Genomic DNA, 22,583 nt, shown 5'->3' on the forward strand with positions numbered 1-22,583 from the left:
AACTATGGGTCTTCCATGCTACGTTTAAATAATAAAAATAGTAGCTATTGTCGAATGCTTACTAGGTAATAGAGGGATCCTAAGTAATACAGGCTTGTCATCCACTGTCTGAATTAATTCTCACCAAACCACATGATGTATTGGCACCATTGGCTCGGAATTACACATGAGGACACTAAGGCATAGAAAGTTGCAATATGTCCAGGGTCACCCAGCTAGTAAATGCTGAAAAGGAGATTCAAATCCAGCCTGAACTCATAGTCATTCAGATCATTCTGAAGATAAGAATATACTTCTGCCCCAGACTCTTCATTCATCAACTTTTAGGTTTTAGACAGTGAGCTAGGAAGAGGACTGTATCCACCTTTTTGACACACCGCTATTATGCCTGGGCTATATCAGAAGTGTTGACATTCTTTTTTGAAACTAATGTGTTTTGTTTGATTTTACAAATGTTTGATTTTGGTTTATTTTAGGATCTTGAAAATATGACATTGCTTATTCAAGTGGAAAATTGTTAATTTTTTCCTTTGATCCCATAAGTTATAAAATAGGGATATGAAAGGAGAATCAAGTACTTAGAAAGTCTCCTTTGAACCTGCCCCATTGCAAAGAGGACACTTCTCCCACCGATAACTTTAGTAATCTTTTTTAATGTCCCAGAGACAGAACACAAGATTCTCTATGATCCTAACTTCTTGGAAATAAGTCCTAAATCTGAGACCATTGGAAAAAGAGCCTTTTCCCTCACTTGTCTAACTCTTTGAACTTGCTGAATAGTGGAACTCTCAGTAACATAATCTGTCATGCAAATCAAGCTTCTGAAATATTAAGAGGAACGTCTTCCAAGTTCTTCCACTATGAGGTTAGTATGACAATACAATTTTGAAAAATTGCAAAATGCAAACCCCATTTCCTCTCCTCAAAACAGAGACTCATGTAAATAGAGTGAAAAGGTTATTTCTGTGGTGGCACTTTTTTTCCTAGAAAGCTTAAGATATCTTCACCCAGGACTGAAGATCTCCACATTTTCAAAACAGATTCCATCATATTTCAGGTCTCTAGAAACCAATTTGAAGTAGGTTTAATGTAGCCTAATTACCATTTATTCCTTGCTTGAGTGACTCAGTATAATAGAGGTATAAACATGATATAATAACAAACAAGGGAAACTTGCAAAGAGGATTTCCAAGTGGTACTTACTGAGTCTCAAAGAGAAAATAGGGTTAAACTTATATGTCACAATTAAAATCTTTCTAGGGTAACCATATTGTTCAGTGGTAAGATTAAAAACTGAAATATAACCTGCAGCATTCAGCCCATTCAACTGTTGTTAAATAGGTAACTGGTGAAATAAGCATTCTGAGTTGAACTTTAATTCTGATGTGCAAGGCAAAGCTCAATTACAGTGCATTTTATCTTTTTGGATATAAAATCAGGATGTACTATACTATTTAAAATGTGTCCTTATTCACTAGGATTAATCATTAATTTTGAAGTAGACTAAACTCTTACTATACTGAGGATAGCCACCTGAACAATTGCATTTACTACTCAAAACCCATCGAGTAGGTACTTGCTGCTGCTGCTGCTAAGTCACTTCAGTCGTGTCCGACTCTGTGCAACCCCATAGATGGCAGCCCACCAGGCTCCCCCGTCCCTGGGATTCTCCAGGCAAGAACACTGGAGTGGGTTGCCATTTCCTTCTCCAATGCGTGAAAGTGAAAAGTGAAAGTGAAGTCGCTCAGTCGTGTCCGACCCTCAGCGACTCCATGGACTGCAGCCTTCCAGGCTCCTCCGTCCATGGGATTTTCCAGGCAAGAGTACTGGAGTGGGGTGCCATTGCCTTCTCTGGGAGTAGGTACTTAGTGTTTTCATTTTACAGGTGAGGAAGATGAAGATCAAAGAGGTCAGATAGCTTGCCTAAATGCCAACGTCAGGGTTTGAATACAGTGCCAAGTGAGAACCTTGACATAATATTCCTTCCCTTCAGAGGAAAAACATTCCACCCCTTTGTCTATTCTCCCCTGACTATATCAAATAGACCTTTGCCCCATGACTTCCCATATATTAATACAAGTATACAGTTGACCCTCAAACAACATAGGTTTGATTTGCAAGGGTCCATGTATACATGGATTTTTTTCACTGAATACATGCTACAGTACTACATGGTCTGCAGTTGGTTGAATCTGCAGGTGTAGAAGCACAGATGTGAAGGGCTGACAGTGGTGGACCAGTGCCCTGAAATCTCTAGTTGTTCAAGGGTCAGCTGTATTTTTAATAAACAATATTTACCAGCTCTCAGAGTTGGTTTTATTGAAAAGGTGGGAATAAGGAGACACAACATGAAAATATATTCTCTTCTAGTGTAGTAGAAAGATGGACCCAGGAATCTTTTACTTTTCAAATGGAATCCTCAGTTTGGTTGCTAATCCAGTCATCATCAGTGTATACCAGGGATGGGCAAACTAAAGCCAGTGGGTCAAGTCAAGCCCACTGCTCATTTCTTTGCAATTCAAGGGCTAAGAATAGTTAGGGGAAAACATTTCAGTGAAGAAGTATAATTTGTAACATGTGAAAACTACGTGGAATTCACCAAGAGTGAGTCCTAATGCAAACTAGACTTTGGGTGATAATGATGTTTCAATATAGATCCATTGATTGTAAGAAGTGTACCACTCTGATGCAGGATATTGATGGGGAGGCTATGCATGTGTGGGGATAGGTTGGTTGGAAACTTCTCTATATTCTGCTAAATTTTCCTGTGAACCTGCTCTAAAAAGTAGTCTGTTAAAATATACCTATATATGAAATTCAAATTTACTATTCATAAATAGTGGTTTATTGGAACATAGCCAAGCCCATTTATTTACATATTATCTGTGGCTACTTTCACCTTACGAGGGTAGAGTTGAGTAGCTGAGACAAGACGGTTTGAGAAGCCTAAAATGTTTACTCTCTTGACCTTAACAGAAAAAGTTTGCCCATCTCTGGTATAGAATGAGATTCTAGATGGAGTGACTTGCCCTGGAAATCAAACTTCCAGGCTTCATAAACCTTCTTCCACCTCTTACTAGTTATCAGGCTTTTGACAAGTGACTTAACCTTGCTAGATTCAGTTTACTTGTCTTTTAAAAGAAGAGAATCCTTGTAGGATTATTTTAAGGATTTAGTGAGTTAATACACATAGAGCATTAAATACATGTTAGTATAATTTACTTTGAGTTTAGAGAGTTTCACATTCCTCACATGGCCTTTCCCTTTAGAATCTGTTCATGTGAAAGTCAACTATTTGAAATGCTATACTTCCTTTATGTGAGTGTAACATTTACCCGATCAGGAGTCATTGTCTACCAGAAGCTCTCACATGACATGAGTATGTTGACTCAGTTCATTTCAGTTCAGCCACTCAGTGTGTCTAACTCTTTGCGACCCCATGGACTGCAGCATGCCAGGCCTCCCTCTCCATCACCAACTCCCAGAGTTTACTCAAACTTATGTCCATTAAGTCGGTGTTGCCATCCAACCATCTCATCTTCTGTCGTCCCCTTCTCCTCCTGCCCTCAATCTTTCCCAGCATCAGGGTCTTTCAAATGAGTCAGCTCTTCGCATCAGATGGCCAAAGTATTGGAGTTGCAGTTTAGCATCAGTCGTTCCAAGAAATATTCAGGACTGATTTCCTTTAGGATTGACTATTTTGATCTCCTTGCAGTCCAAGGGGCTCTCAAGAGTCTTCTCCAACACCACAGTTCAAAAGCATCAATTCTTCGGCGCTCAGCCTTCTTCACAGTCCAACTCTCACATCCATACATGACTACTGGAAAATCCATAGCCTTGACTAGACGGACCTTTGTTGACAAAGTAATGTCTCTGCTTTTTAATATGCTGTCTAGGTTGGTCATAACTTTCCTTCCAAGGAGTAAGCGTCTTTCAATTTCATGGCTGCAATCACCATCTGCAGTGATTTAGGGTCAAAACAAAGGCTAGTTACCCCCTTTATCTCATGTAGATGGAAGAGCTATCCAAGTGACCTCTGTATTGCTGGGCTGTTGGCAGTATGTCCTTGGTAATTAAAAAGGGTCTGCTTTGAAATGTATACTGGGAGTTGAAGAGAGCGCACAGATTTGTCTCTGCCTCTAGATATCTGGTTTCCTATTCATTTCCAGTTTTTCATAACTTGAGTAAAATCTCATAAATAAGGCTGGAACTTGAGTAGTGAGGACATAGAATTAAAGGAGACACTTTCGGGTCGTGCAAGATCTTAACACTAAGTTTTTCTTCTTATCTGCTAGATGATGAAAAAGTTTGGCCTTATTTTATAATTTATTTAGGCTGTACTGGGTCTCCATTGCTGCATAGATGGCAAGCAGGGGGTTACTCTTTAGTTGCTGTGCCTGGGCTTCTCATCGATGTGGCCTCTCCTTGCCAAGCACAGGCTCTAGGGTACATGGACTCAGTAGTTGTGGTTCCCAGGCTCTAGAGCACAGGCTTAATAGTTGTGGCTCATGGGCTCAGTTGCTTCTGGGCATATGAGATCTTCCCTGATCTGAGATCCAAGTCCTGTCCCACTGAGCCACCAGGGAAATCCTTGGCCTTATTTTAAGATAAAGTACACTCATGTACAGAGTATGGCCAGGAGGGAGGGCTTAGAATGAGAAAGAAAACGTTAGTGTCACCCCGGTCAGTTTGTATTAAATTCCCTTGAAATAAGTGGAATTCACATGCCTGTTCTTCACAGATTCTTGATGCAGAGAAAAGACCGCGCAGGATGTTGTGAGTTCAAAGCAAGGGGTACTTTTCAGGTTTGTTTTTCCCGCTCCTGCTACGCTGGCTTCTGAGTCTGGGGCTCTGTCTCTTCAGGTTGAATTATCTTAGCTGCCGTCCTGGATCACTTCCCTACGACCCCGCCACGGCCCTGTTGCTCCAAAGTTGTATTTGGGGCCAGCGGGGCGCGCCGGAACGCTGCTGTCCTTGGACCCTGCGCCGGCGGCAGCAAGCCTCACGGCAAAGAGTGCGAGCGTTGGTCGTTGCGCAGACGCCGGGAGAGCATGACTGACGACGCGACCAGGACCCTGGGGAAAGGTGAGTCTTCTTGACAGTTGTCCGCGGGCTGGGGGTGCCGGCTGGCTGGATATTGGCTCTGGAGAAGCGGTTGCTGGTCCTTGGCTCGCAGACCAGCGCGGCGGCGAGGAGGATCGCGGTTCCTCCGCAAAAAAGCCACGTGCAAAAAAAAAAAAAAAAAAAAAGGTGTCTTCTCTGGGGCCCGGGAGGAGGAGGACCGCGGGCCTCGTGGGGTCCTGGGAAGGCGAGTGAGCCCCTCTCCACAGAGGGCTAACCCGCCTCCCCGTCTCCCCCTCCACCCGCAGGGAGCATCCCCCCAGGGCCGGTCCCTGAAGGCGTAATCCGCCTCTACAGCATGAGGTTCTGTCCCTACGCGCACAGGACGCGCCTGGTCCTCCGGGCCAAAGGCATCAGGTGAGCGGCGGGAGGCCCCATAGGCGCTCGGGAACGTTCACCATCTGGGGCGCCCCGCTTAGGTGTCACAGGCTGTCTGTCTGTCACTTTCTCCTGAGACGAAGTCAATAAACGGTTAGCAGAGGGCAGGTGGGTTCTTGAGTGGGCCATCCTGAAATGCAGAATGAGGTCTCTGCAGGAAACTGTTAGGACCACTCGGAGCAAACTGAATGATGGCTCTGGTGAGCTGGGTTTCTTACCTAAAGTTTGTGAAAGAGCGGACCGCGGAGGCTACCGAGGCCTTCTCTGACAGCTCTATGAAATGCAGCCCAGACCCCACCCCAGGTATATTCAGGTCAATTCTGTTCCCCTTATTGCACTAACGTTTCCTTACTTATCTGTTTTTCCTCCACACTCCCCAGCCTCACTTCCATTGCCCCTCCCCCCACCCCACCCCCCACACACACTTTCACACACACTCTCTCTCTTCTCTCTCTCTCTCTCTCTCTCTCTCTCTCTCTCTCGCACACACACAAATGTATGTTCCTGAAGGCAGGGACTTTGTCTTTCTTATTCATGGGCTAGAAGAGAACCTGACCAATAATAGGCACTTAAAACTATTTTTTGAATGAATGAGCAAATAGTTCCAAACAAAGAAACAGAAAGGACTGCTATCAAGACATTTCCCACACACCTGAAAAATGGGTGCACACTGGTCATAGAAGTAATTTTGCAAGACTAGCTCCTGCAAAGGAGGTCTGGATTTTGAAGGCAGAGCAACCTTACTGGAATGGGGGAGGCTGCATGGAGCCAGCTCAAAGCTAAAGTGTTACTCCAGCCTCCAGTGTGTATCATTAGGGGATGACTTCGGAGTTCAGTGTTATAGAGATGCAGAGACTATTACAGAGACTTTTAAAAAAAAATTATGTAATTCTGCTCTGTGGATTGTCTATGGCTTTTTTCCAGGTTATTCCCTCTTGCTCAATTCTAGTTGGCCCAAAGGTTACTTTTTTAAAAAAGAAAAATAACAATAGATAGATGTTTTACCCACAGTGATTAAGTGGCAGCTTGAGAATTGATAGAAGTCTTTCTTTAGGGCAGAGTTTCTCACCGTTGGCGATGCTGACATTTGGGGCAGATGATTCTTGCCCTTGTGTGTTTGGTGAGGAGGAGGAGCTATCCTGTGTGTTGTTGGATATCTGGCAGCGTCCCTGGCCTCTGCCTGTTAGATGCCAGTAGAATCCCCCTCCCTCCAGTTGTGGCAAACAAAAAAATGTCTCCAGATATCAGATTTTAAAATGTACTAAAATCTGTGGTGCCGTGGTTAAGCTTGTAAGCTCTGAGTCAGACTGCCTGGCCTTCCATCTTGGCTCTGCTACTTCCTGGTGGGTAATATTGGGCAAGAGATTGAACCATAAGGAGCCTTATTTCTCAGAAGGGATGTGTTAAATGATTTCTTTGCCTTCCCTTGTTTGCATCTCATTGTGATTCCCTAGTTTATCTCATGGGAATCATGGAGAGCGAATGGGATAAGGCATAGAAAACATCAAACACATCCTACTGTTGAAAAGAAGAATGATGTTGTTATGTACTTTTCTTTGCACAAACCTCAAGTTAAAAAACTTATTGCAAATTTTAATTTTATAGATTGATTGTTTCTGCTTTCAAGATGAGTGTCTGGGGATTTCCCTGGCAATCCAATGGTTAAGACTCTGTACTTGCACTGCATGGAGCACAGGTTTGATCTTTGGTCTAGAAACTAAGATCTCACATAGGGTCTTTGCGCACTTCAGGGGAAAAAAAAAAAAGATGAGTGTCTGCCTAATCCTCTTATTTTTGTTCTGTCCTGTTTTCCCTTTGCTTTATAAGACATGAAGTTATCAACATTAACCTGAGAAACAAGCCTGAATGGTACTTTACAAAGCATCCTTTTGGCCAAATTCCTGTCCTGGAGAACAGCAAATGTCAACTGATCTATGAATCTGTCATCGCTTGTGAGTACCTGGATGATGCTTACCCTGGAAGGAAGCTGTACCCATATGACCCTTATGAGCGAGCTCGCCAAAAGATGTTATTGGAGCTATTCTATAAGGTATATTCCTTAAAAAATAAACAAAACACTTAACACTCTATTTTACTTTATATGTCTTTCTCAACCTCCAATCCATTTTAAAAGTCAAATCATTGGTGAAATTGATTTGTTTTAATATCTGTGTGTGCCTTAGGAGGATAACTGGTGTGGAATTATAGTAAAGCTGTGACCTCTGATATTAAAGGTTAAAGTCTTTGCCAATAGCTACTTTTCCAGTGGAATGAGCAGTCTCAAGATTTATGATTATGGCATAGTTATGATTGTGTAACTTGAGACAAGGAATATTGAAAGAGTGGAAAACTGGTGATACTTTGAAGGAGCTATTTCCAAGGTCTCAGGTGAAAAAAATATCAGGGTGTGAAAACAGTAATGCACAGAAGGAGATTGCCCTTTATGGGAAACAAAAGTGGCAACTGCCCAGGAAATGTGAAGAAGAGGGAAAAGGGGACAGCTGTTGATATTGGGAGAGAATGTGATGGAGAAATCTTATGATAGCTTTTTTTTTTTAAAGAAACAAAAATGACTCAGTGATATTAGTGACTGATGTCTACTGAGCACTAGTGATGTGCCAAGCACTGTTCTGTTCTTTATTTTATAAAGGTTAATCTGTTTAATCCCCATCACTGCCCTCATCAGGTCCCACCCTTTAAGGTGGATACTATTCTTGTGTCCTTTCTTCAGATGAGAACACTGAGGCTTAAAGAAGGAAAATGCCCCACCTAAGATTGTACAGTATGGAAATAGCTGAACAAATAAGACGTACCAGAGAGCCCCCTTTAAAGCGCTTTGTTTAGCTGTGACAAGGGGATTCCTGAAACCACAGAGATCGCCGTCAGGTGGCACTGTGGACTGAGTGACAGAGCTCTGGCTGCTCTGTCAGGCAGAGCAGGAGCATGGAGTGCCCTCGGACTTCTCTGCTCAGAACCTGTGTCCTCCGATCAGGTCCCACATTTGACCAAGGAGTGTCTGGTAGCATTGAGATGTGGGAGAGACTGCGCTGATCTGAAGCTGGCCCTGCGTCAGGAGTTCTGCAACCTGGAAGAGGTAAAAATGGGGCCCTCTCCTGGCCAGATGTGGAGAATAAAGTGATGCAGGTCCACACCCTGGTCACCCCGATGCCCTCCACTCTCACAGACTTATATACTTTTCCTGTCAGACTTTGATAAGTTCAACTACTAGTCATCTGACTTGTGGGTACTTGCGCTCCACTAAACTCCTCTGGCGGAGAAGGCAATGGCACCCCACTCCAGTACTCTTGCCTGGAAAATCCCATGGACGGAGGAGCCTGGTGGGCTGCAGTCCATGGGGTCGCTAAGAGTCGGACACGACTGAATGACTTCACTTTGACTTTTCACTTTCATGCATTGGAGAAGGAAACAGCAACCCACTCCAGTATTCTTGCCTGGAGAGTCCCAGGGATGGGGGAGCCTGGTGGGCTGCCGTCTGTGGGGTCGCACAGAGTCGGACATGACTGAAGCGATTTAGCAGCAGCAGCAGCAGCAACCTCCTCTGGAATTTTTCTTGAAAATCTGCCTAGGGGTAAGGGAGGGCATGTGATGAACTTGTTCCTTTCCCAGAATCACCACATTCCTAACCTGTCTCTGCACGGATTCTGTAGCTTCTGCTTCTGAGTCCAAGGTCAATATTGGTTACGGATTGTGTGTAGCTTCTAGTATTGATTTAAAAAATTATGAGGGTTTATTCTTTCATACACATACACACAAACCTAGAGGTACAGTAGTATAGGGCCGTTTTGATGGCTTCTTTATGAAGTTACCAGGGACTGAGGTTTTTTTTCTCTTCCTGTTCTGTCATTTTTCAGTGTGAGGCTTACATCCTCAAAATAACAAAATAGCTGCTGGAACTTCAGCTATCACATCCAAGTTCCAGGTTACAGAAAGGACAACAGAAAGGAAAAAGCTGGCAAAAAGCCATACTCCTTTAAAGGCTTTCCTAGAAGTTCTGTCCAATGATTACTTAAATTTCATTGACCAGAACTTAGTCATCAAGTTATAAGTATCTGCAGGGGAAGTTGGGAAATTTAATCTCTTAGCTGGGACCACTTTGCATAAAATCAGGGTTCTGTAATTAAGAAAGAAGGGGGAAAATCTTCCCTGGTAGTCCAGGGGCTAAAATTCCATCTTCCCAATACAGAGGGCTCAGGTTCTATCCCTGGTCAGGGAACTAGATCCCACATGCCACAGCTAAAAATATCTCACATGCCACAACCAAGACCTGAGCAGCCAAATAAATAAATGTTAAAAAAAAAAAAAAAAAAGAAGAAGAAGGGGGAAGTGTCTATGGGTAATTGGGTAATCAAGGAGCAGTCTTTGTTATCAGATCCTCCAAGTATCTAGCAGTAATAGGGCTACTTACTCTGTACCTCTCTTATAGTCTGGAAGGTGGTCCTTTGACATCCTTTGTCTTTGTTCTAGAAACTGATAAATTCCCCTATGGGTGGGCTGTAATTCTTTGGCAGCCAGGGAATGCTATTTTTATCCCCTTAAAAGAAGGCTGATTACTAATATTCTTCCATCTGACCTTTGTGAAGTGGAAGCTGTTAAATTTATTTACAGTTACAGCTGCCTGTCTCAGATTTATATAGTTTCAGCATTTATGGATTCAGCATTATATGTAAGAAATGTCAGCCTTTGGTCCTGAGAACTCAGACTGCGGTCTTAAGTCTGAGGAGGCAAGTAGGATGAGGTAGAAAGAGTCTTGGCTCCTAGGCTTGGCTTTATGGGATTCCAGAACCTTCATTAAGGTTCTGGACCTCTCTGTGCCTTCGTTTCCACATTCATAGAACGAAGGGGTCTTTTAAAAGGTGTGTTCACAAGTTTTGGAGAGGGACGGCCCAGTGAGAGGAGGTCTGCTGGTGGCTTTAGAGCCTGCTTCAGCCAGACCAGCCCTGCTTTCAACATTGTGTTTAACAAAACATCTAATAAGCCTGAATTTGAAGAGGGAGGGGGACCTTGCTTGTAAAAAGAAGTTTGAAAAAAAAAAAGAAGTTTGATAGCTCTTGCCCATAGAGAATTTTTATGGTCTTTATTTTCAAAGATTAGTTGAACTGATTTTATCATGTCTGGTTACCTTCTTACAAGTTAAATGCTGGGCCAGGGAAAGGAGCCTTGAAACAAAATCTTTTAAATTCAAAGATAATTGAAAACATACGTTGACCTATCTCCTTCCTACTCTGCATTTGAATGATGGGTGAACTTTGAAAATTACAGATTGCTAAGTAAATGTATAATATTACAATGGAGGCACAGTTCCTTAGTTTGGGTTCTTCCAGGGAAGTGAACCTGTATTTTTGTGCTGGGCATGATGCTAAAGTTGCTTTGCATACTCCTCTTATTTAATCTTGCCAATGACCCTCTCAGATGTAATAAGTAGCATCAGTGAAATTCTGGCTAGTTAAGGGCTGTTGCTGCTGCTACTGCTAAGTCGCTTCAGTCGTATCTGACTCTAGCCAGGCTAATTAAGGACCACTGAGTATGCAATATTGTTCCAGATTTGAATTGTTTTTTGTCCCATAGAATGTTAGTAGGAATTATAAGTACAACACAGGTAATATCAGAATCTGAAAGATGCCTGCTGAGCTTGAATTATTTGATACATTCCTCTTGATACCAGTATATTGACTCTAGGAGATTCTAGTGAAATTGAAACTTGTCAGAATAATTCTAATAGAGATGCTTTCTATTAATAGAGTTGATGTGTACAATTTTTTCTCCATGGTTTTGTACAATCAGGATTTTCTGTGAGTTGAAAATATCTTAAATATCTATGGATTGTCTTGAGTGATAAGCAACTCAGGAGACCAGTGTGTAATATTCCATGTTATCTACAAGCAAACAGGTCAGTTTAAGTTGGCAACCTTATACTCTAACGTTTTCTTCTTTTTAAATAAATGCCATTTGACTTTTATATTTTTCGTTCAAACAAGTATCATCAAAATTGAAGGTTTATTTGTGCTTGTTATATAACCTCATTTTTCCATGTTATTTTTATAGTTCTTTGAGATACGTTTTTTTGTTGTTCAGTTGCTTAGTCATGTCCGACTCTGTGTGACCCCATGGACTGCAGAAGCTGTCCTTCACTATCTCCCTGAGTTTGCTCAAACTCATGTCCATTAAGTCAGTGACACTATCCAACCATCTCATTCTCTGTCACCCTCTTCTCTTCCTGCCTTCAATCTTTCCCAGCATCGGGGTCTTTCCAATGAGTTGGCTCTTTGCATCAGGTGGCCAAAGTATTGGAGCTTTGGCACCATCCTTCCAATGAATGAATATTCAGGGTTGATTTCTTTTAAGATTGACTGGTTTTATTTCCTTGCTGTCCAAGGGACTCTCAAGAGTCTTTTCCAGCACCACAATTCTAAAGCATCAATTCTTCAGTGCTCAGCCTTCTTTATGTTCCAACTCACATTCGTACATGACTACTGGAAAAACCATAGCTTTGACTATATGGACCTTTGTCACCAAAGTGATGTCTCTGCTTTTTAATATGCTATCTAGTTTCGTCATAGCGTTTCTTCCAAGGAGCAAACATCTTTTAAGTTCATGGCTGCAGTCACTGTCCACAGTGATTTCAGGCCCAAGAAAATAAAGTCTGTCACTGTTTCCATTTTCCCCCCATCTATTTGCCATGAAGTTATGGGACTGGATGCCATGATCTTAGTTTTTTGAATGTTGAGTTTTAAACCAGCTTTTCCACTCTCTTTTTTCATCTTCATCAAGAGGCTCTTTAGTTCCTCTTCATTTTCTGCCATTAGGATGGTGTTATCATCTGCATATCTGAGGTTATATGCACACATGTAAATAAACGCCTAGAAAAATGTCTGGAGAGACTCAAATCGGACTCCTGCTGGTGCCTACTACTGGAAGGCGATTAGCCTGGGGGTGGGAAAGAAAAGTGGTTAAGAGCAAGGATAGGAAAAAAAGAACAAGGATAGGAAGGGAGAGCCTTTGCCTTCTATACTGCTTTCTATGTTTGAATTTTTTTTAAATAATGAGAATATTTTTCTCTATTATATGTATAATTTTTAAAGATGGAAAAAATCACTTTTCATTCTGCGTAATTTGCCATATGCATAAGCCAGAGTTATGTGTCCAGCACACTCATTAGGGTTATTTAGATTGTTTCAGTTGCTTATCATTATTAATGATGCCTCCCAGAAACAGCAGCTCCTTTGCATAAAAAACCCTTTCTCTGTTTTAAAATATGTCCTTAGGTCAGACTTCCAGGGACAGAATTACCGGATCAAAGGGTGTGACCATTTTAGAAGCTAGAGCGGAATGTTGCTAAATTGCTTCCCCCAAGACTTGTGCTGTATACCCCCTACCCTCAGAGAGTGTCGAAAATGCCCTTCGAACCAATCCCTTTTCACTGTTGAGAGATTTCATTTAAAAAGATACTTGCCTGTCTTGAGAAACAGTAGTTTCTCATAGTTGCTTTAATGTATATTTCTTTGATTGATAGTGAGGTGGTATATTTTCCCCAAAGTATTCCATTTCTTTGTGTTTTATTTGTGAAAATGGTCTGCTACCCATCTGTTTGTCAAGATCTTCCTGATTTTCCTTGTTAATTTTTTATAAAAGTTCTTTATATGTAAAGGCCATTGGCCTGTTTTTAAGATACATTGTTTTGTTTTAACTTTTTGTACATATAGAAATTTAACCTTAAAAATACTGTATGATCTTTTGTGCTGTGATTTCTTCCACTGCTTTTGTACATAGGAAATCCTTTCCCCCTTCAGAAATTTGATAATATGCTTTTATATTTTCATCTACCACCCATCACTTTAAAGATATTTGACTTGTCAAGCCTTGTCCCACTAGCTTTCCTCCACTATTATCTTACAATATATATTTCAACAAAAAGAATTAAACTTGTGAAAGGGATTCCAGGATAGAATTTTCAGGGTGGTCCTTTGATTACCTGCCAAGTGTTGACAGGTTGCATTCTGAATCTTCACAGGAAACTCCTGGTTATAGGTGGTGACCAGCAGGAGGGGCGTGTTTGGCACAGACCCTGCTTCTCAGGCTTCTTTCCAGAGAAGTGGGTTTTATGTATACTCTAAGTTTGTTCTGTATCCTTGGTTTGTTTTAAAGGGAATCCATTAATCTTCATTAGCTCAGCCTCAGCTATTGAATGTCAGTGGAGCAGACACCTGAAATTTGAAATCTTGAGAAACTTCCCTTATCTTGTATGAACTCAGAAGATATCTGCCCTGGAGTGGATTGAGTATTTCTGCTTCTGGTTAGGGTCTGCATTGCTGATGTAACAGCAGGTGGCTTTGTGTATTTTATAGGAGGGGACTGGTTCTGCTTCATAAGAACTGTTTCCTTCGAGAAAAACCACTTCCTTCCTCCTCCAGCCAGGCCAGAGCCAGCATGTCCTGGTTAGAGCCAGGAGACTTCTCTGTGTGCAGGGCAGGTGGTGCGTTAAGACCCCAAGTGCAGTTATTGACGCTGCACTTGAGCGCCCAAGACTGTAGACTGAAGAATCTTAGGATGTCTGGTTTGAGGAAGTCTGGGCTTCTCTTTGTAATCTTGTCCCTCACAAAAAATTTTGCAGATTTCCTTTTCCTCCTTGGTGAATCTCCTAGCTGGAGAGTGGCCAGTGCGCTTCACCACGACGGCCACGAGGGGGAGCTCAGCGCACTTCTTCCTTCTACGTGCGCGCTAGCGGGAACCTCTTTTTGTCCGCCTGGGGGAGCCCAAGAGGCCTTCGAGGCAGATAAGCGGCCCTTCCAGGGTTCAAGTTCAGGGGTGGAAACAGCGTACTCACGTGTTACCAACCAGTCTCTCCCTCTTCATTTGCATGCTCATTCTTATTTCTGAGTCACATCCAGAAGCAAGAGAAGGATCTGTAGTCATTTTTCAGTGAACTGGAGAACAGAGAATTTTTAAAAATAGCATTTTCTACTATTCCAGAACGTCAAATGGCTTTTTCCTAAACTAGCTCACGTCTTAATCTGAATGCAAGATGTGTTAATACATTAAGGAAATCCCAGGGCTTGAAGCTGGAGGTTCAGTTTCTTCCCCAGGCTATGTGTGGCCTTCTGGGAATGCCTAGGGCCTTGGTGGAAAGTATCTTCTCTAAGAAAATACTTCCATCTTGAAGGGCAGTATTTCTGAGAATGAGAGAGTCCATTGTGAGAAAAATTATCAACATTAAGAATGACCAGTATCACTATATGTGACAGGTGGGTGACAGAAATACTGCAAAACAGAGGGTTTTTTTTTTTTTTTTTAAGACGTTGGCTATTAACATAGCCACTGCTCAGTGGGTGGAGGCAAAGATGCAGCTTCCTGTTCTGATGACAGAACATTTAGGAAAGATAAGACATAGGAAATTAAGACTATTATTTTACTTCTGACTGTCCTAAATTTGTCAAGATGTGGGAGTTGGACCATAAAGAAGACAGTGCCAAAGAATTGATGCTTTAGAACTGTGGTGCTGAAGACTCTTGAAAGTCCCAGGACATAAAACCAGTTAATCCTACAGGAAATCAGCCCTGAATATCCATTGGAAGGACTGATGCCGAAGCTGAAGCTCCAATACTTTGGCCACCTGATGCAAAGAGCCGACTCATTGGAAAAGACTCTGATGCTGGGAAAGATTGAGGGCAAGAGGAGAAGGGGGCGAGAGGATGAGATGGTTGGTTGGCGTCATCGACTCAGTGGACATGAGTTTGAGCAAGCTCCAGGAGATAGTGAAGGACAGGGAAGCCTGGTGTGCTGTGGTCCATGGAGCTGCAAACAGCTGGACACGGCTGAGGGATTGAACAACAACAAAAGGGACTTGGTTTAAACTGAGAATACAGAAGAACTCTTTTAAGTCAAGTTTCCTGAAGACCGTCTTATCCATGGAATGAGAGAGGAAGGAGAGAATTTTGAAAAGCTCTTTTGCCATGATTGTATCTCACCTCTCCGTCAGTTAGTTGCCTGACTGAGAGAGAATGAGAGAGAGGAAGATTGCGAGGCGGGGGTCGGGGGAGTCCTCACGGAGGGACTCTCAAAGCTGGGCCAGTCCTTGGCAGAAGGAAAGAGGGTTTCAGAGTTTGCTGATTCTGAGCTTGTTGCTGATACTCAAATTTAAGGAACAGACAAAGAATTCACAAGAGACTTGGGAAAGCCTCTGTGATTACAGTCCTCATACATACACATTTGCAGTTGACACAGGGTTGACACCAGTCTGGGACTTAGGAGAATGGTGTCTTTGTCTTGGCTCTGGCACTAACCAGAGACCCCTCTTACTTCCCTGGGACGGAATTTCCTTCTCTCTAAGCAAGGGTGTCTTCCACACAGGAGACAAGAATCAGCTCACTAGCATGCTTTCCTCTCTGCTTGAACTGCCAGGAAACTTGAGTCAAATTCAAAGCTTTATTTATTAAGGAACTCTGCAGGAGCCTTGGCTTGATATCTCGAGACCGTTTTCCTTCCTTATTTTGACCTTATGTTCTAACTTTTATTTTTCCCTTTCTTAGCATGTTGTGATTTTTCATATTTAATATTTTAGTGTACACATTTTTATACGCTGCACCTCCAATCCTTTGTCTAGTGAGCATGGTATAAATAAATGGAAAAATGGAAGGGGTAGTTATACTAGATGAATCCAGGGGCCCTTCAGTACTGAAGTTTTGTGATTCTCAGGGAATAAGTCATTTTACATGTCTGGAATGTCTCAGGTTTGCAGAGAAGGGAGCTCTCCTACTGAAGGTCCTAAAGATGGTAATGAGCTTCCAAAGAGGCCTGGCCAGGATGTGCCCCTGGGTCAGTGTGATGTGTCTGTAGAGAAGCTGGCACTTTGGTTTATAGGAAGACTGCTTTTCTACTGGGATGTTTAGACTTACTGCTACTGCTGCTAAGTAGCTTCAGTCGTGTCCGACTCTGTGCGACTCCATAGACGGCAGCCCACCAGGCTCCTCTGTCCCGGGGATTCTTCAGGCAAGAACACTGGAGTGGGTTGCCATTTCCTTCTCCAATGCATGAAAGTGAAAAGTGAAAGTGAAGTCGCTTAGTCGGATTCGACCCTCAGTGACCCCATGGACTGGAGCCTACCAGGCTCCTCCATCCATGGGATTTTCCAGGCAAGAGTACTGGAGTGGGGTGCCATTGCCTTCTCCGATGTTTAGACTTGCTTTGTATGCAATCTGGTGGAGAAATGCCTGTTTGAGGCAGGGCTCAAGAATCTGCAGCTGTATCAAGAACTCCAAGGAATTTTGATGTCACACTTGGATTTAAGAAAGTCTGAGGGAATCACAGGGGCAGGGGAGAGGCTGGTGGAAGACATTAGTTTCATCCATATATTTATCTTGACTTTTTATTGTAATGAATACCTTGATAAAGGTTGAATTACATTATGAATGGTTTTTTTCTTTAAGATTCACTTTTTTTTTTTTTTTTTTGACTACACTGCATGGGCATGCAGGATCTTAAGTTCCCTGACCAGGGACTGAACCCATGCCCCTTACAGTGGAAACATAGAATCTAACCACTGAACAGCCAGGGAAGTCCCTCTGAGTGTTTACACGGCTGAGGGTAGTTTTACAAAGATATTCCTAAAAAACAGAGGACAGACTTCCTTGATAAACAGAAGTAAAACAGTTTCGATGGTTCCTAATGTCTGAATGAATAAGTGTACCATTCTGTTAAAAATTAATTGCATCTATATGATGATATGTATTCAAAGACATACTCTTACTTTGAGTAAATGAAAGGTTTTAAAATATACTAAATAAACATCAATTACTAAGCAGTTATTCATTTTCAAAATATCTCATCACCTTAACAAAAGACTTATCATGGGTTCCAATAAATTCCCATATATGGTCTGTTTTGATAAGGACTTTCTCAAGAGCATCTCTGCTCTGTAAAGCAGAAGAGTTATACAAAAGTTCCAGAGTCAGTCAGTTTAGATTCAGTTCTGATTTGTGCCATGAAGGCCAATAATAAGCTGGACATATACGTTTCAAAGCCAGTGATAAATGTTTGGGTAATTATTATCTGCTCCTGAACATAAAGAAAGTAGGAATTCATGAAAACTGCTGCTGCTGCTGCTAAGTCACTTCAGTCGTCTCCGACTCTGTGCGACCCCAAAGATGGCTGGATGGTTCCTTTTCCTTGTAAATCAGGTCTTACTACATATGATTGAAAATAGCCTCTTTTAAATTTTCATTGGCCAGGCTCTGCCATTTTAGTACCGTCTTCTTCAAACAAAATGATGCCACCTAACATTATTTCAGATTAGTCAGGGGAACTCCCCTATGCCATGCTGGGAGATAATGAAGACGTAGACTTTAGGGTACCAAGATTTGCTTCCTCCTCTGAGAAGGGTGGTGGCAAAGGATTTGCTTTCTGTAGATGTAACCTCTGGAGGTCTCTGTGATTTTTCATCATGAGAGCTCACGTTTATTGGTGCATGATTCCATCATTCCTTACTGTAACCTCTAAGGTGGGCAATAACATTACCACCATTATACAAATGAGAGCATGAGGCTTGGAGGAGAAGGTGAGTAAATTATCTGGGTTTCATGTTGAATGAGAGGCGGAACCCAGGAGAGGACCAGGTCTGCCAGCCCTAGAGTTCATTCTTAACTCCACCCCTAGACTACCTCATAGAAGCAACAAGCTGGCCTGAAGGATGAAGAATCAAGCCTGAGAGACAGGAAGTTTGAAATCTAGGTAAAGGACGTGTACTCAGTTGCTCAGTTGTGTCCAGCTCTTTGTGGCCCATGGACTGCAGCACTCCAGGCTCCTCTGTCCATAGAGTTTTCCAAGCAGGAATACTGAAGTGGGTTGCCATTCCCTGCTGCTGCTGCTGCTGCTGCTGCTGCTGCTAAGTTGCTTCAGTCGTGTCCAACTCTGTGTGACCCCATAGACGGCAGCCCACTAGGGTCCTCTGTCCCTGGGCTTCTCCAGGCAAGAACACTGGAGTGGTTGCCATTTCCTTCTCCAATGCATGAAAATGAAAAGTGAAAGTGAAGGTGCTCAGTCGTGTCCGACTCCTAGTGACCCCATGGACTGCAGCCCACCAGGCCTCTCTGTCCATGGGATTTTCCAGGCAAGAGTACTGGAGTGGGGTGCCATTGCCTTCTCCGTGCCATTCCCTACTCCAGGGGATATTCCTGACTCAGGGATTGAAATCACGTCTCTTTCGTCTCCTGCATTGGCAGGTGGATTCTTTACCACTAGCACCACCTGGGAAGCCCAGATAAAGGATATAGGAATCTAGATAAAAAGGATATAGGGATCTAGATCTTTTGCTACAGGGAAGTATTTAATTGATTATGAGTTATGTGGGTCAAAGAGAGTCTTTTGTTTGACTTAACTAGATAATTGGCATCATACTTTCCTCAATGGGAAGAACTGGCCCAACAATAACCTTTGCTAAATACTACTATTGCCTTTTAAATTTTCAAGTACCTCCCCATCCCCCACTCCCCTGCCATCACTGTCTTTGGCTAGCTCTCTGTCAGGAGTTTGTTTTCTTGATGGTTCATCTATCTGTGTTGATTTGTCTTGTTTGGAATGAGAACTTCTGTTTTAATGTAAAAATTTGATAATTTTGAGTGGCCAACACATAGGAAGTTCAAAAAGCTCAAATAAAAAAGGAAAATATGATAGAAAGACAGTATTGGGATTTGAGAGAGCCCATTAGATAGCCCTGCTCTTCCTTGCCTTAGTTTTGAATTGGCTGAAAAATAAGGCTAAAGAGGAAGACATAGAGACTATGGGATCCCCTTTATTACAGATAAACCGGATCCTGGAGAATGGGGGGCACAACCGCAACAAGTGAGGTTCCTTAGGTGGCCCTTCCCTCCCAGTAATGGGCAGTGCTGGTCAGAGGTAGGGCCCCCTCTCCAGGGGCTGAGCCCTAGAAAGCTTAGAACAGGGAGTAGCCTGTTCTAGGCTGAGAGAGGCAGGGCTGTTCTTCCAAATCCTCCCATCAGATGAGCCGCTGGGGTACTCCAGTGTTGAAAGGAGGGCAGGGGTAAGTGTGGCCCGGAGAACAGACCCTAAAGGAGGTGGAAGAAACCTCAGAAAAAGGGAAGAAGCATTCACCTAACCAAATGGAAGACGACGCCAAGCCTTGGGTCTCCTTCTTTGGGAATTAATTTGATATTTGTATTTAGTGCCTATAAATACATTAGCAGATGGATTAATTAAGTTGCTTTTGCTCTGTTTAAACTTCCAGATTCTTGGCTATCAGAACACTGTCTTCTTTGGCGGAGATTGTATATCCATGATTGATTACCTCTTTTGGCCCTGGTTTGAGCGGCTGGATGTATACGGAATAGTCGAGTAAGACGTTAAGCTGTATGGTCATAGGTTCCTAGGGTCACACTGGGTAGCAGTGCTTCAGATGATCTTTGTGCCATCTGTCCTCCTCTGGACATGTTTCACGTGAATGTGGAACGTAGAGTTTTAAACTGTGTGCTTCCTTGTTCAAAATGCACCTGTGCTCTTGTGCCACTAACTGCGGACACACACTTTATCTATGTTGCTGCTGCTAAGACTGCATCCAGAAGCCTCCCTAGTGTTTCAGAGCCACTGGCTGTCCTCACCAGCGTCCAGCATAGCCGGTGGTGAGTACAGAAGCAGGTGGACGCTCTCAGTCACAGGGTTTTGGTGGCTTGTCTGCAGCTCCGTCGGTGACCCTCTACCTGGTCCTGGCGTGGACCTCACATCCCTTACAGGGCGCCTTAGTTACCTGAGTAATCTTTCCCCAGATAGGCATACCCTTAAAAAACAAATGATTTTTGAAGTCATATATGCTTGATACCAGAGAAACAAAGTGGCCGGCCACACAGCACGGGTGTAGGGATGCTTCAAGTAGAAGAAATTGCCCTGTAGGCTCAGGGAGACCACACAGGGGCCCAGCACAGACACGTGCTTTGTTCCCACGACACTCACGGGAGAACTTGAACTTGTGCTGGCTGTGCTCTCACACCAGCCGGTCACATGGGCGGGTGCTGGACCATTCTGGTGTTGGGGAATGCAGTCCTGCCGAGGTGGAACTGCGTCTGGACTTTTATAATGCACACGCTTGAGTTTACCCAGGATTCATCTTATGAGCTCCTCACTTAGGGCAGGTCAGATGTCACAGACTTGGATATTTTAAACCATGTCAGAACATAAACCTCGCCAAAACCTGTCTCCTCTGGGGACAGAGCTTGAACCACACATTAGGAACCCTCTCCTCCTGGATTTTCCATTAACAAGTTTACCGTCTGGGCAAGTCACTACAGATCCGAGACCTACACGCCCTGATCAGTCCCTGAAAGGGCCCAGTCAGCTCCGCTATTTCAAAGTTTCCTGATTGTTTTACTCATTTCTTTAAAAATGTGTTCTTGCAAACTTTTTTTTTTTTCAATTCCCCAAAAGTACAATCTGAGAATGACTGAAAAATGTGTCTTTTTGTTGGTAAACAGTGAAAAACAGATACCTTATTTCCCCAGAGCACTCAGTCCACAAGTATTTTAACTGCAGGGTTAAAAACAACAACTTTGGTGATTCTAAAGACACACAGCCATTTCAAGTCAGATTTTCCTCCAGTAAGTCACTGTGCTCAGTTGATAGGAAGGTAACTAAGATAGCTCTGTTGCCCCAATAAACTCATCTCTTGTAGCTTGTAGTCTAAAAAATGACTTGCGTCCCCCTTGACCTTCAGACCGGCTAACGCTTCTCTCCTGTCCTGCAGCTGTGTGAACCACACCCCTGCGCTCCGGCTCTGGATTGCAGCCATGAAGCAGGATCCCACAGTCTGTTCTCTTCTCACAGATAAGAACACCTTCCTGGGCTTCTTGAATCTCTATTTTCAGAACAACCCCGATGCCTTTGACTATGGGCTAAGTTGCTGAGCCTTGCAGTCCGCCCCTTCACCACCCAGAATTCCCAAGCCTGTCTTGATTCTGCACTTCTTTTGGTGGGGCAGTCAATCTCTCTTCATTTTTTTTAAGGTTCCAAATAAACGTGGAGACAGAATCATTTCTGATAATCATTTTATGACTCCTCTAGCCTGTAGCATCTAGTGATTCTCTAGAAATCTCAGTGTTAATGTCCAGAGATGTTTAGGGAGACCGTGTGCCTCCCAGCTCGATGACCTTTGCCCCAGTTTGACCTCCAGGTTATTGGTGCTGATGCTGATGCTGAGGTTCGAGGCCACCTCCCCGTCACTGATGCTGTCACTACAGATTGGTACCCTGCATATCTTCCTGGTGAGAGAGATGAGAAGGAAGAAAGCACTTCAGGTCCACAAACTCTCTGTTTGGCAGATGAGAGCTGCAGTCCTTGTGGGCATGCACGAGTCTCTGGCTCCAACTTTTTGGCTGTGGGCCTGGGAGACACCGAGGTCTTGTGACGGAAAGAATTCCAAAGCAGGAAATGAAACACCCAGTATCACCCTGGACTAACGACGTCAGAATATCACCGGTGTTCTTGGCGCTCAGAATGGCTCACGAAGTGTTCTAGAGTTGACATCCTGCCTTGAAAAATTACACATACCCTAAACCCGGTCACAGGCAAAGGTCATTCTGTTGGATTTGCGTCAAAGATGCTTTCAATTCACCCCAACACATGCCCCTGATTGCCTGTTGTGTACCAAGCCTGGGCCACGTGAGTGAGAAGGACGACAAAAACACCAGAGCTCCCGATCTCTTCACTTATCCTGGTTGAGATTTTAAACCTAGAGCTTTGGAGCTGCTTGCCTTGTAGTGGGAAGGCTTCTCTTTTTTAAAAAAGGTTGTTTAAACTGAAGTATAGTTGGTTTACAATGTTGTGTTCATTTCAGGTATGCAACAAAGTGATTCAGTTATATATACATATTCTTTTTCAGATTCTTTTCCATTACAGATTATTACAAGATACTGAACACAGTTCCCTGTATTATATAGTAGTCCTTATGGTTTATCTATTTTACGTTTAGCAGCGTTTATCTGCTAAGCCCATACTCCTAATTTATTCCTCCCCCATTTCCCCTTTGGTAACCATGCTTGTTTTCTATGTCTCTGAGTCTGTTTCTGTTT

General features: G+C 43.1%; 1 protein-coding gene across 1 annotated transcript; it reads left to right on the top strand.

Moving 5' to 3' along the window:
• Window positions 1-4,717: 4,717 nt before the first annotated feature.
• On the top strand, window positions 4,718-21,681 carry GSTO2 (glutathione S-transferase omega 2). Its single transcript, XM_040254384.1, has 6 exons — window positions 4,718-5,085; window positions 5,370-5,478; window positions 7,327-7,549; window positions 8,492-8,593; window positions 19,754-19,860; window positions 21,260-21,681. The coding sequence occupies exons 1-6, from the start codon at window positions 5,052-5,054 to the stop codon at window positions 21,417-21,419; spliced, it is 735 nt and encodes a 244-aa protein (XP_040110318.1). The 5' UTR covers window positions 4,718-5,051; the 3' UTR covers window positions 21,420-21,681.
• Window positions 21,682-22,583: the final 902 nt, after the last annotated feature.

Source organism: Oryx dammah, unplaced genomic scaffold (assembly GCF_014754425.2).
Source record: "Oryx dammah isolate SB20612 unplaced genomic scaffold, SCBI_Odam_1.1 HiC_scaffold_14, whole genome shotgun sequence".
NCBI classification, from domain to species: Eukaryota; Metazoa; Chordata; class Mammalia; order Artiodactyla; family Bovidae; genus Oryx; species Oryx dammah.

Bases quoted from the DNA above. Each gene is read 5' to 3' on its own strand.
- GSTO2 (XM_040254384.1), top strand. From the start codon at position 5,052: ATGACTGACGACGCGACCAGGACCCTGGGGAAAG. The intron at 5,086-5,369 runs GTGAGTCTTCTT...CTCCACCCGCAG, and splicing joins GACCAGGACCCTGGGGAAAG to GGAGCATCCCCCCAGGGCCG. The intron at 8,594-19,753 runs GTAAAAATGGGG...TTAAACTTCCAG, and splicing joins AGTTCTGCAACCTGGAAGAG to ATTCTTGGCTATCAGAACAC.